At 37.9% G+C, this 14,660-nt stretch overlaps 1 protein-coding gene across 1 annotated transcript; it reads left to right on the top strand.

Annotated features, from left to right (window-relative positions):
* Positions 1-5,113: 5,113 nt before the first annotated feature.
* skp1 (S-phase kinase-associated protein 1) lies at positions 5,114-14,512 on the top strand. Its single transcript, XM_027011013.2, has 6 exons — positions 5,114-5,222; positions 6,139-6,235; positions 6,443-6,516; positions 7,944-8,087; positions 13,400-13,540; positions 13,833-14,512. The coding sequence occupies exons 2-6, from the start codon at positions 6,139-6,141 to the stop codon at positions 13,866-13,868; spliced, it is 492 nt and encodes a 163-aa protein (XP_026866814.1). The 5' UTR covers positions 5,114-5,222; the 3' UTR covers positions 13,869-14,512.
* The last annotated feature ends 148 nt before the right edge of the window (positions 14,513-14,660 follow it).

Raw genomic sequence — 14,660 nt, forward strand, 5'->3', positions numbered from 1 at the left:
TGGCTATACATCTTAGTGTAGTGTTAAGAATAAGAGAGACTGAGAATGAAATTTTCATCTCAGAATTAATTATAGTGACACGCAGGAGTCATTTGACATGAGACATAGTACAATTCCTAGCAAGACTGACCTAAAAGGATACAGGCACAGATGGTATGCTTCTCAGAAGTTAAAGATATCAACCACCAGCACAAAGGAACCAGAAGGCTACAGGTGGATGTTTGGAACCTGGAATTAAAGCTGAAAAGGAAGATGTTTGATCCTGAAGCTTTAAACTATGACGCCTCAATTGTGCATCTATGATGGCAACTTAATAACAGACAATTTTTTGCAGAAAGAGTATATCTGACATATGGATTCTTGCAATAACTTTTCACATCCAAGTCCTTTGGCATAGAACTGTACACAGTTACAACACACATGTATCAGGCTCCATTTTGTGGAGGCTGTGGAACAGATGGGTGGTTGCCCTAATTATGTTTCTGCATTAACTTACAGTGAGTCAGTTCCTCAGTCATTATAGGCAGTATAGAACACTCATTGCATTTACATTATTTGGCAAACAGGAATCCTAATGTGATGTATGAGGTTCTGAAGACCATCATTCCATATAATGATCTTAATGCATGCAAAGAGTTACTGCAATTAATTTGTGCAAAACTACTCATGTGACTCTTATAGATATACATTTTCAGCATTTAGCAGACACTCTTATCCAGTGACTTACATATTATTTGTCAGTATATATAAATACTGATATACACTATATTGCCAAAAGCAGAATCCCAGTGAGCAAGCCAAAGACAACAGTGGCAAGGAAAGTCTCCCTGGAGCATGAGGAAGAAAACCTGAGAGGAAACAAAAGGGGTGGGGGGCCCATCCTCTGGCTGTCAACAGAGACAATAGCCAATAGCAACAATATAAACCATAAAGAGCAGAATAAGTAGTGAGAGAGACAAAAAACAAAGAAATAAGTAATCAATGTCTATTCTGGTTTTCTAGAAGTCCTAGTCTGGTTTCAATGGTGTGCATGTGTCCAAAACAAATCTCGCATTAGAATGTCCATCAAGGGCAACGTAGAAGTAGTTGTCTGGGGTGGAGATGTGGTGGGCTATAGCAGGGGGGCATCAGTGGGTGGTGGTAGGAGTCATGGCAAGCTGAGATGGGTTGAGTAAAAACATGATATCAGGGGTAGGTGTAGCTCGGCAGAAAAAGAAAATAGATTAATAAGCATGTCTAGATACGAGGGTGCGTAAAGATGTACTCCGGCAGATCTAGCTATGGCCGCACAGCTAAAAGGATAGTCAGAAGGAAACACGGGCCTGAGGGAACCCTGGAACATCAGCACTCAGCCAACAAACTTGAGTGACAAAATAGAGGACAAGTGAAAGCATCATAACATCCTAGTTTACCATAACTCTGAATGCCCTTGGACCCCCAGATCTACACCTTTACCCAAGATGGGAAGTAGTTAAGAAAATGCCTGACTGTACAGATAGGTTTTCAACTTGGTTTTAAATATTGAGATGGTGTCTGAGTCTCAAATATTTACAGGAAGGTTATTCCATAGTGTAGGAGCTTTATAGGAAAAGGCCAGTGGTGGATTTTCTTATTCTGGGTACTAGTAAAGAGCCTGCACCTTTTGATCTAAGCAGACATGGTGGGTGATAATGAACTAAGAGTTCACTAAGGGACTGTGGGGAAATACCATTCCATGCTTTGTAGGTTATTAGAAGTATTTTATAATCAATAAAATATTTCCTGTGAGCCAGTGTAACCTAGTTAAGATAGAAGTAATGTGATCAAATTTTCTAGTTCTAGTAAGAACTCTCGCTGCTGCGTTTTGAACTAGCTGGAGCTTGTTTAAGCATTTAATGGTGCAGTCAGATAGTAAGGCATTACAGTAATCCAATCTTGAAGTGATGAATGCAAGGACTAGCTTTTCTGCATCATGTGAGGAAAGTATATTCCTAATCTTTGCAATGGTCCCAAGTTGGAGAAGTTTCTTTCACATTAGTTATGTATACCCTCACCCCCATACACTTTTTTAAAAGTCTGGCAAGTGGTGCAGGCCATTTTGCACTGTTTGATTGCATCCTCTTGTTAACCTTTTGAGATAGATGCATGGAGCAGCACAGATTTCTGACTGAAAGTGAAAAGTATGTTGTTGTTTGTAAAACTCCCAAATCCTTCACTAAACTCTTAACAACGAGATCATTATTACTTTTTGAGTATTTTGCTTTGAACTTACTGTGTACGTAGCCTGTGCAATTTGGTGGCAAGCTTTAACTAAGAAAAATAGCAAGCAATACTGCTTGTTACATGTTTATGCGCCTGCTTATGTCACCCCCCCCCCCTCCTGGTTGTTCGATCGCTTCCTCATCGTTTCCACAGGCGGTTCGAGCTGTCACTCTTCATTCGGATCACAACGGCCAACCGGAGTGTGCCAGCTGAGTCTCAGGAGGCAGGACTTTACCTTTTTTAATCTTCCAAGGCCGATAACCTGGCAGTCTTTTGACTCGATGGTTATGTCGCTAATATTATGTTGGACCGGCTTTAGCTTTGATTATTCGCTTTGGCATCCTTTGCGTAAGCTTCTGCAATGTCACAACATTTATTTCTGTCCAGAGTTGCATTCATTTTTCCACAAGATCTTGTATTGATGGCATTGTCATCTTGGAAGATACCTGTGTCACCAGGGAAGAAAAAAATCCATTGATGGAATAACCTGGTCATTCAGAATATTAAGATGACCTCATTTTCTGGGCACATAACATTGCTGAACCTAGACCTGACCAACTGCAGCAACCCCAGATCATAGCACTGCCCTCACAGGCTTGAACAGTAGGCACTAGGCATGATGGGTGCATCACTTCAGCCGCCTCCCTTCTTACCCTGATGCGCCCATCACTCTGGAACAAGGTAAATCTGGACTCATCAGACCACATGACCTTCTTCCATTGCTCCCTAGTCCAATCTTTATGCTCCCTAGCAAATTGAAGACTTTTTTGCCGGTTAGCCTCACTGACAAGTGGTTTTCTTAAGGCTACACAGCTGTTAAGTCCAAATCCCTTGAGTTCCCTTTGCATTGTGCGTGTGGAAATGCTCTTAATTTCACTATTAAACATATCCCTGACATCTACTGTTGTTTTTCTATTATTTGATTTCACCACACATTTAAGTGATTGCCAATCACGGTCATTCAAGATTTTTTTCTGACCACATTCCTTCCTCGAAGATGATGTCTCCCCACTGTCCTTCCACTTTTTAATAATGCATTGGAAAGTTCTTAACCCAATTTTAGTAGTTTCAGCAATCTCCTTAGATGTTTCTCTGCTTGATGCATGCCAATAATTTGACCCTTCTGAAACAGATTAACATCTTTTCCACGACCACAGGATGTGTCTTTCGACGTGGTTGTTTAACAAATGAGAAGCAAGGTGCTCCTGAATTAGTAGTAGAAGGAGCCACTTTACATATGAAAAAGTGGATATTTGAATCATAACATTCATTCCATGAGGTTTTAAAGTTCCAAGAATGTAGATGAGTTCTTTTTCTTTGTGTTTCCTCATTTTATTGCTGCCATAGCAACAACAATGCAAACAGATATGTCATTAGTGCAATGTCCATAAGTATTAAAATGACTTGCCACTAGAAATGAGAAATCCTTAATTCTGATTATCCAAATCATCAACAAACTGTTTAGTAAGCCTTCTTTTGGTTTCTCCATTTTAAAGCTGATTCCATCGCTTACAAGTAATACAGTAGACAACTCCTGCTGTGATGCAGGAGGAATGGGTGATGACAATCAATCCTTTTGTGCCAGTTATTTTAGTGGCTGTGTTAATAAATTTACATGCAGCACATCTCTGTTTACATTTACAGCATTTAGCTGATGCTTTTATCCAATGCGACTTACAATTATGACTGAATACAACTTGAGCAATTGAGGGTTAAGGGCCTTGCTCAGGGGCCCAACAGTGGCAACCTGGTGGTGGCAACCTTCTGATTACTAGTCAAGTACTTTAACCACTGAGCTACCACTGCTCCCTACACATCTACCACATCTACAGTGGTTCCTAGTTAGAGTACCACAGCCATTACACAGCCACAGCATGTCTTTGATGTTTTTGTCTCATCTGTAGGACATTAGTGGAGGATCCTTAAAAAGGATTTGTCCTGCAGGATTTAGAAGTGTATAATATCAGCTACTGTTTTATTTGTAGAATGATAAGTCGGAATCAAGGTAAAACATACATATAATCTAGGCCAAATGAAATGCCGTTATTTGGTCATATATACATGTACAGTACATTGAAATGCTTCTCTTCACACATCCTTCTCTTCTTTGTGAACTGAGGTCAAAGCATTGAAGCCGAGAGGGCTAAGGGCCATGCTCAAGGGCAAGCATTTTGACCCACAAGCATCCAATTCATAGCCCAAAGAGTGGCTAAAAGGCAAACCTTGGATTTTGAGGGGGGGCATAGTGGCATTTTTATTGTTCGAAGGATTGTGTTCTTTAAATAAATAATAAAGCGTTCAATTTATAGCGCCTTTAACAATCCCGATTAGACATAACCAAGTACGCGTTACATTGGGAGTGAGGAGAGATGCCACCTAGTGGTCTCTCTGAACAAAGCATAAATATAAAACATCTGTAAATTGCTTCTGGGCATACATCATTCTGTGATTTGGGATGTTTCTTTGCCCACCCTCACAAGCACGATTATATGGACAAGGATGCTCTGTTTAGATCACCTGTCTAAACAGATACTTCAAATAACTGTGCGACTTTCATGGGGCCTGATACTAAGCATGTGTGAGGGCTACTATAACTATCAGTTTTTATATTTTGAATTTTCTTATTGTAAAAATGAGCGGTTTTTAAATCAGAATAAAATTGGAACAAGAGACACCTGGTGTCTCATGTACAGTTGGTGATTTCTTTTTTGTATTATTTGAATGCCTTGGATAAAATTTGTCACACAGAAATGGCTGAAATGTCGAAGCAGAAACATGAAATCAGAAAACGATATGCTAAGTGGTTGTTGGTATAAATGGAGAGAAATGTATGACGCAGGCAATGTTGTTGGCTGCTTTGACGAAGCCCCCTGCCTGCTTGTATTTCTGACAATGCGCCTGTGCTAACCACACAGTTGAGGTTGTGAACGGCCTTGTTGACGTTGAATTTCATTTTTAAATTGGTCAGCAACACAGTCACTGTAAGTACATTGTTATTTTAAATTGTCATTCCTTAGTCTTCATGAAAACATTTGGTATAAAAAATGTGGATCTGTCAGTTTTCTGCAATATTATTCATGAAAGTAATGGTTGCTAGGCGAGGCCTTGATATCACCAAAGTCGCTAGGTTAGATAGCCAGTCAGCTATCAACTCTTACGGAAGACTTTCTTACCTAGGTTAGCTCGCTAGCTTCTTAGAAAGAGGGTTGTTGTTCCACGATACAATCAATATACGGTAAATTAGCTATATAGCTAACTACAGTTACATTTACCTGGCAGGTCTTGTACTGCTAGCTACCTAAAACATGAGGGTTGTCCTGTTGTCTTTGTCACAGAGCTTGATATGTGACAGTTTCTAGCATCTAGCTACTAGCCTAACGCTTGATTTGCGTTTTGCTAACGATAGATTGGGTTAGCTAGCGTCAGCTAATTTTAGTTAATTGAGCGTGTTCATAAACTGCTGGTGTCTGATAGCTAGCGTTAGCCAGCTTGTTCCTAACCAGCATGCTAAACGTTATCTAGCTAGCTACGTAACCGTAAACACTTCTGCTAAAAACCAAGACAGCAGTCGTTTTTGACTATTATATTTTCCCCTAAGTTGTAAACTGTATTTCCCATAGTTACACAGATATCTAGCTACCCAGTGGTCTAATCCAAATTAATATGGTTATCTAACTAGATTAGCTAATTCAGTTTCAATATTAGCTAGCTAGCGTTAGTTAACTAGGTCAGCTAGCTATTTTAGCTAACATATATTCATCTTAGCCATGTACTTTGACTCAAAACACCCGCTTTGCTTTCTAACTTAAGATAGCGAGCTAATGTGACCACTCTGCCGGAAAAGGTAATGTTGAGCTACTTTATCACGTTTGTTTTTAACACTATCATTTCTCGTAGATGCCAACAATTAAACTGCAGAGCTCCGACGGGGAGATGTTTGAGGTGGATGTAGAAATCGCCAAGCAGTCCGTGACAATAAAGACAATGTTAGAAGGTAAACTGGCTAACTTCATTAGCTAGCTAGCTAAGATAGCTAACGCGTTAGATCACTGACTAATAGCTTCATTTTGTTAGCTATACTACTGTTATAATCGAAGCTTATTAATTAAAATACTGTATTTTGTTAAGTTATTTGAAATGCATTATCTAGCTAAATGGTGCATCTGCTGTGTTTCTGAATTGTTGAATTGCTGTTTGTTAGATTTGGGCATGGATGATGAAGGAGATGATGATCCTGTCCCTCTTCCCAACGTGAATGCAGCTATCCTTAAAAAGGTTCGATAAATGTTGAATGTGTAGTACTGTCTTTTATGTAGCGTGCTCTGTTTTTAATCTAGTAACACTGTATGGTCTGATTGTAAGGCTAAGTATTGTTCTGGCGAAAGACGCAAAATATAAATTGTGTGTATATTTAAGAAATTTATAAATGGCCTAAACCTAAAAGGTGTGTGTGTGTGTGTGTGTGTGTGTGTGTGTGTGTGTGTGTGTGTGTGTGTGAAAACAGATTTATATTGAATTCTAATTGTTTAAAAATTTCTCCAAATGTATGAGTTGGTTTAGGAAGGGCTTTACTTAATTGCAACCTTGAAGAAATGATCATTATAGTTTATAATTATTTGTAAACAGATCCGTAAGGCTGCTATTGACTACTAGCTGATTTGTAAATATTGCATTTGCATGAAACGCATTATTAAGAAAACAATGCCCAGCACAAAAAGAAACTAAAATTGATTATCCATTTTACATGACGCATTTAGAGGTTTCACACAAGAATGTGTTCACACACTGCATTTAAAGCTGTTTTTAGCAACTATGTAGATAACGCTGCCGGGTTTCAAATCTAATGTTATACATGTATACTTAATGAATTCACAATTTGGCATGTTTCATTATTTAACCTTAATGTAAGATTCCAATTCCAATATGGACATTGGTAGTTTGACTAGTTATCAGAAGGTTGTCAGCTCAAGCCCCACCGCTGCCATCAAGTTGCCACTAACATAATTATAAGTCACTTTGGATAAAAGTGTCAGTCAAATGTCATAAATGTAAATCAAAATTCTAAGAAAAACCCAGTTCACAGGTTCAAATGAGGAAACTTTTGTAAGTTCCCTGTGTACCAGTGTACTGTTTTTGCTTAACACTGTTTTCCCTTGTACATACATAATTTGTCGTGCTTCACATTGATTGTAATGCACATTAAGAATACCAGGTCACTCATTCTATAATATCAATACCAGATAACACATTATAGGCTAATAAACTTTTAATTGGTAATAAATAAATAATAAATAACACTGGTATTTAATTTGTGTATATTAACTAGACAAATATCAGTGATGTATGCACAGCACAAAAGTCTGTAATGCTAAAGCAGCTGTAGCCTGTTCATATGCAGCTTTCTCTTTAATCTCTGGTGGTTGCTGCTTGGACATCAAGTGGCTGCATGAGCAGGTTGTGATTGGTGGGTTCGGTTTCTCTTAAAGGTGCAGCCTCTTGTACACGTTTTGTAGATATATCAGTAATTTTGTTGTGACTTCTTTAGGCCCCTGTAATAGTGTAGTGAAACACTGATATCATAATGTCCCTTATAATCTGTTAATTATTGTGAGTAGTCATTGTGAGTTTAGAGTATGAATGCATGATAACATGCTCATGGTTCAACTGAAACTGTGTTTGCATGTGAATATTCATACATGCAGGTGATTCAGTGGTGCACTCATCACAAAGATGACCCTCCTCCTCCTGAGGACGATGAGAACAAAGAAAAGAGGACGGATGACATCCCTGTATGGGATCAGGAATTCCTGAAAGTGGACCAGGGCACGCTCTTTGAACTTATTCTGGTTTGTCATATCTCTTAAATTCTGTGACTAAGGCATTTATGAGCTTTGTGTCTATTTATCTTTAGAAGCAAGATTGGAATATGCTACTGATTTGCTGTGTAAATAGAATGAAAAGCTGATAAAATTGCTAGTCCACCTGGATGGTCAGAAATCATTTGCTAAATGCATTACATTTTCTTTTATTGTTCCACCTATATTATAGAGCACATCTGTAAAGTGTAGATTGAAAAAAACATTTTTTTTTGGTTATATGGTTCTCTTATGTATACTCTAATGTACATAATGAAACCCTTGCCTAAGTTAAATCTTGAAGAAATGAATGATGTTTGTTAATGTTTCTTTTGGGATGCTCTCGGAAGCTGTTTTCTCATTTAAACTCTGGACAGTGTCTGGAGAATTGAGTCTAGACGTTACTCACTTGTCCTTTCACATGTAGCACACGGCTAGAGATTGTTCCAGATCTCACTACAGGAAATGTTTAAGGCAAGGGACAGCACCTGTGTAGTGTGTGCGGGAGGTGTGGCATGATGCCAGAATTACGCTTCAGAAATTGCTGTGCTTTGTTTACGAAACAGTGGTAGGCCTACTGCTTTTTCAGGGCTTTTATTTTGCTGTTCACCTAAGCTTTTGTTCAGATAACACTGTAGTCACACAGCGACCAAATCTCTTGCCATTTCTTGAATCATTTTATTAGTCTTACTATTTTAACATCAGTCTTTACAGAGAGACGCTCACAAATCTCCTTGTCTATCCACTTTTTCGTCTGGTGGTTCTTTTGTTTTTATTTTCGGTTCCGTGTCAGTCGCATGATGGAAACCTCAACAGGCCCACTGTGAATTCTCTGGAACATTACCTACTCTATTAACACATGGGTTCACTTGGACATTACCTGGACGTTGTACTACGCGACTGTGTCCGGTACAACTGATTCATCCAGAGAAGTTCAGGGTTACCTTGCATGTCTGAAAAGGGTTTGAGAGAATACTACTATTATCCTTTGGTTTTGGATGTTGAGAGAATTCCAAACTTCTGAAAAGAAGCAATACGGATTACTGCCAAAGGGACACCTCGGATGTAGTTTATGGATGTTGCTGTGCAGAAGATGGCAATTTTTTCTTTGCATTTTCTTTCAGTAATTGGGGGTTTAAACCTAAAGAAATGTTATTTGCAGTGTGGGTCATATGGGGATTATAACAACCTTCATGCATTAAAATGCAAGTCTGAGTTCTTATAATACAATAACAGGGAAGGAAGACAAAAATACAACCAAGAAATAAACCAGATTATTAGTAGTAATACTCTTTGTTGATTTTTATGATTAATTAATGACAGAAAGGGAGCTATTTTAATATTGATTATATTTTAATGTTTAATATAATATTAATATACCAGTAAAAATAAGGAAAAAATGACAGTTTAATGCTAAATTTAACAAATGTTTTCTGTTTTTCTTTTTAAAATTCAGTGACAGAACGCATCTGACATGTTTATTGGTCATGTGTTCCAGATCTCTGATATAATATAGGGCATCACGATAGTAACAATTTTAATATAGGGCTTTTTACAGATTTTGTCACAAAACAGCTTTACCAATGTCCATCTCCATGCCCCCAGTTGCCCCCAGTGGGCAAGCCAAGGATGTCAGTGGCAAGGAAAACCCCCTTAGAGTATGAAGAAGTAGGAAGAAACCTTGAGAGGAACCAAGACTCAAAGGGGGGCATCCTCCTCTGGCTGACAACAGTCACCACAATAGTAACAATTTTAAGAGAAAAATAAATAATCAAATGGGGGGAAGCAATTGATGCCTAGTCTGGTTTTCTAGAGGTCCTAGTCTGGTCCTGAAGGTGAGTGCGTGTCCAAAGCCCATCCCGCACGAGAACGTCCATCAAGGGCAAAAGAGAAGTAGTTGGCTAGGGTGTGGTGGGCTGTAGCAGGGGATGTCAGGGGGTGGTGGCAGGAGTCATGACAGCTGAGATGGGCTCAAGCTAAGTAACATCATTGCATCAGGGCTAGGTGTACCTCAGCAGAAAGAGAGAATAGATTATTAGGCATGTCCAGGTACAAGGGTCTGTAAATTAGGAAACTATAATGTGCAAAGATGGACTCTGGCAGATCTAGCTATGGCAGCATAACTAAAAGGATAGAGCCAGAAGGAACCACAGGAATGAGGGCACCCTGGAACATCTGCACTCTGCCATTCTCATTCAACAAATTTGAGTGACAAAAGGGAGGTGAAGTGATGGCATCGTATCATCCCAGTCTACCATAACTCTCGATGCTCATGGACCACCAGATCTACACCTTGCCTAACATGGGAAGTAGTTAATAAAATACATAACTGTACAGATAGGTTTTCAGGCTTAGCCTGAAATATTGAGACTTTGGTCTGAGTCTCGAACATTTACATGAAGGTTATTCCATAGTGTTAGATCTTAATAGTAAAAGGCTTTGCCCCCTGTGGTGGATTTTCTTATTCTTGGTACTAGTAAAGAGCCTTCACCTTTTGATCTAAGCAGACGTGAAGGGTCGTATTGAATTAGAAGTTCTCTACAGTACCACAGGGCAAGACCATTCAGTGTTTTGTAGGTCATTGGAAGCATTTTATAGTCGATACGAAATTTTACTGGGAGCCAATGTAAAGTAGTTAAGATAGTAGTGATGTGATCAAATTTTCTGGTTCTAGTAAGAACCCTTGCTTCTGCATTTTGAACTAGCTGGAGCTTGTTTAGGCACTTAATGGTATAGCAAGGTAGTAAGGCATTACAGTAGTTCAATCTTGAAGTGATAAATGCGTGGACTAGCTTTTCTGCATCATGTGAGGAGAGTATTTTCATAATCTTTGCAATATTCCTGAGGTGGAGAAAGGCAGTCAGAGAAATATTATGTACATGAGCTTCGAACAAGAGACTGGGATCGATAATGACTCCAAGACCTTTAACTGAAGGAGAAGATGTGATTGGGAGACCGTTGAGGTTCACTGAGTAATTAGAGAGCATGGACCTAGCTGTCTCTGGGCCCACTAGAAGCACCTCTGTTTTGTCAGGATTAAGTGGGGGAAAGTCCCTCAACATCCAGTGTCTCATCCTATACGCATTCCTCAATAAAACTAAGATGATATATGTCCTCTGGTTTGGCAGAGACATAAGGCTGACTATTATCAGCATAACAGTGGAAACTAGTAGTGTTTATGTATAATGCCACCTAGAGATAGCACGCATGCATATGCACACACACACACGCAAACACACATATATAAAATGAAAAAAGAGCAAAAAAGCCAACCTTGTTTTATGCTGAGAATTCTCCATTTACATTAACAAACTGGTAGCGACCAAATAGATAAGATTTAAACCAGGAAAGGGCTATTCCCTTAATTCCAACAATGTTTTGGAGTCTTATCTAGTAAAATGTTGTGGTCTATAGTGTCAAATGCTGCTCTCAGGTCAAGCAATATAAACAAAGAGACATAACCCAGGTCAGAAGCCAACAACAGGTCATTAACTACTTTAATCAGTGCTGTCTCTGTACTATGACGAGGCCTAATCCCTGAGTGAAATACTTAATGTATCTGGATCTGATTCAGGTATGAGTTTACTGTTAAGACAACTTTTTCTAGGATCTTGAATTTTTCAAGGATATTGTGTTCAGTCATTGTTTTAAAAATATTTTTCCCCAATTATTTCACTTAAAAATGCAAGGTTAAAAACTGGTCTGTAATAACAAATTAATGAAGAATCAAGGTTATATTTTTTTCAGTAAAGGTCCTACAACTGGTGTTTTTACCTATTCATAGTGTTTTGCTGTTGATTCCACGATTGCTAGCTTTGAGTTATAAAATGTGACTGATTATTAATGATTTAAAAATAAAAAAATTAGAGATGGCACTGATCCAATATTAACGTATCGGAATTGGGCCGATATTGGCAAAAATGCTGGATTGGATATTGACAGAACTATTTAAGGAAGCCAATCCAATACCATCACAAATCAAGCCTGAAAATAGCTTTGCATCAGCGCAGCACATGTCATAATAGTCAGGTTAGTTTGAGGAGGTCACATGATAACAGCTGGGCTATTTTGAGTTTATACACCGGTGTAAAGTTTAACTGTAGTGTTTTCGTCCCAACACAAACTCTTATGTTCAAATTGAGATAGCAATGGAAATCATGTGTGCATGCACATGGATATCATGTTAATAACCCAGTGTGGGGATGATGCTACCTGAGCATTTAAACAAGACAAAATGGCATTTTAGCACTTTTCACTGCCATATCTGCAACCTAAGATAGTGTATCTAGTTTGACCGTGAAGTAAATTAAATTCAGGTTTGGGCAAAGGAGAAAGAGCAGCAGAAACCTGAAAAAGAGCCTAATAAAGTACTCACCTTCTCTAATTTCACAAATCTAATTAATCTATGGCTTTACTATATTTGAGCCATGTGAAAAAATGGAAAGGTAACACCTGCTGGGTTTTAAGGTAGACTTCTTATTTTAAATAAGAAGCTGGAGAATAAGAACACTGAGACTCTGACTATAAGGCAATGGATGTGAAAAATGTTTCAAAAAATGTCTTGTAAACCAAGTTTTTGTTCATCATTTAATTTATTTTGTCTGTCATATACATTAATGTAAAATAGAATATATAATACATCTTACACAAAATAGTTCCCCCAAACAACTAAACTGCAGGTCCCCAGTGTTTTTTTTTTTTTTTTTTTTAATGAAAAATATCGGAATTGTATTGATATCGGATGACATTCAAATGCGTATCGGTATCAGATTGGTGCTAGAAGTATCGTGCCATCTCTTTAAGAAACAGAAACATTGCACCTTTTGTCAAAGCTTAAACCACAAATGATATTGATATTGGCACTGTGCTGATAATGAAAGGAGTATTTTTATTTTATAAAGCTATATGATTTTGATTTGTTTCAGTCAAAAATGTGCTATAAATGTGATTTTGCTTCGAATGTAGTATGTTTATCCCCTGACAGGTAACTTGTGATGTGGGGCACTGTTAAATTAAGTTACTGGGTGTAGAATTCACTGTTGTCATGTAGTTTTCTTGAGGCCAGAGCCAGGTTTATATCCCCCGTAACAGAACACCTGTACTTGCATAATGATCTTGCATACACTGTATGAATGTCCTGTAAATAGCACACAGTAGGCAAGATTGTCATTTGAGTCCCAGAATGGGATACAAGAAGATGTTTACCAAACGTATAATAAAGATGTTTAATTTGCATCATTTTGTAATACGTTAATCCACCATGCTTTCCTTACCTTACTTTCATCTTTACTTTCCTTGGTTAGGCTGCCAATTATTTGGATATCAAAGGCTTGCTAGATGTCACCTGCAAGACAGTTGCAAATATGATCAAAGGCAAAACCCCAGAGGAGATCAGAAAGACGTTCAATATCAAAAATGACTTCACAGAGGAAGAGGAAGCTCAGGTAAAAAATAGATTGTCATCATGTAATGTAGTCTGGTGTATGAGTGGTTATGATTAGTTTTCTCTTTATTCATCTCCTGTCCCAAATACCTGATTGATATTAGGTTTATGTACCTTTTTTAAAGTTGATCAGTGTGATCAGTGTCAGCCATTTTTAAAAATGATCTCAGAATAATTCATCTAAGCACTCAAATCAGATAAGTCTGTCTAGAAATTCAACGCTAGTTTTGGATTTAATTTGATTGTAGCTTGATTCCTAACATTTAGCCTAACTGCATATTAAATTTTTCCAGGTACGCAAGGAGAACCAGTGGTGTGAAGAGAAATAAGGAAGCTCCTTCTGACACTAACACACTGTAAGGATTATTCCCAAAAAACAGATTTACTGGTTGCACTGCGCTGTTCATACTTATTGATGCTCACCTGTAGATGAGAATGAGACCCATTGTGTATTCATAGCATGATCATTTTCATTGCTTGTGTGGTGCAAAAAAAAATATAATTTAAACTCTTTCCTGTTTTTATTCCTCTTTGTATATTCAGCAGAAATAAATGGTCTTCACCACTCCCTTTTTTGGATTTTTGTTTAACCAAAAGAAGCTTCTTTATGAGGCAACCAATTTGATTTTTTTGGAACATAAAATTGGTAATGCTTGATCTTTAATTTTTATAAACATCCTTTTGTGTGCCGTCTTGTCATAAGTCATGCTGAAGAAGAGAATAAAATTCTAGGAATTACTGGAGGTATAGAAAGATCTAGGGAATTTAACATGTCCTGTGGACTGGAAGTACTTGTTTTGAGAAGTAAAGTGTTGGGGTTTTTTTTTGGTTTTTTTTTTGTTTTGTTTGCATATTTACTATGCTTATTAACATTGTATAGGATCAGACACATTTTCTTAGTTCTGCTTACAGTGAAGCTTAGAATATGAATCTTTTAAGTTCCAAAATAAAACCAAGAAAATGTGCTTGTGTATTTTTCATGTTGCTTAGGGGAATCTGTGCTACTTAATCTGCTTAGTGTCAACCAGACTTATATTTGTGCATAAAGTGGGGTAAAGTTGCATAAAAAAAATTGTAGCATGAACTCAATGCAGACCTCAACACCAATTTGAAAAATACTT

The sequence above is a fragment of the Electrophorus electricus genome, chromosome 6 (genome assembly GCF_013358815.1).
Source record: "Electrophorus electricus isolate fEleEle1 chromosome 6, fEleEle1.pri, whole genome shotgun sequence".
NCBI lineage: Eukaryota > Metazoa > Chordata > Actinopteri > Gymnotiformes > Gymnotidae > Electrophorus > Electrophorus electricus.

What these genes read in the sequence shown, in the direction of transcription:
- skp1 (XM_027011013.2), top strand. Translation starts at nt 6,139, where the DNA reads ATGCCAACAATTAAACTGCAGAGCTCCGACGGGGAGATGTTTGAGGTG. An exon ending in CGCTCTTTGAACTTATTCTG is followed by an intron (nt 8,088 to 13,399) that starts GTTTGTCATATC and finishes TTCCTTGGTTAG; the next exon opens with GCTGCCAATTATTTGGATAT. An exon ending in CAGAGGAAGAGGAAGCTCAG is followed by an intron (nt 13,541 to 13,832) that starts GTAAAAAATAGA and finishes AAATTTTTCCAG; the next exon opens with GTACGCAAGGAGAACCAGTG.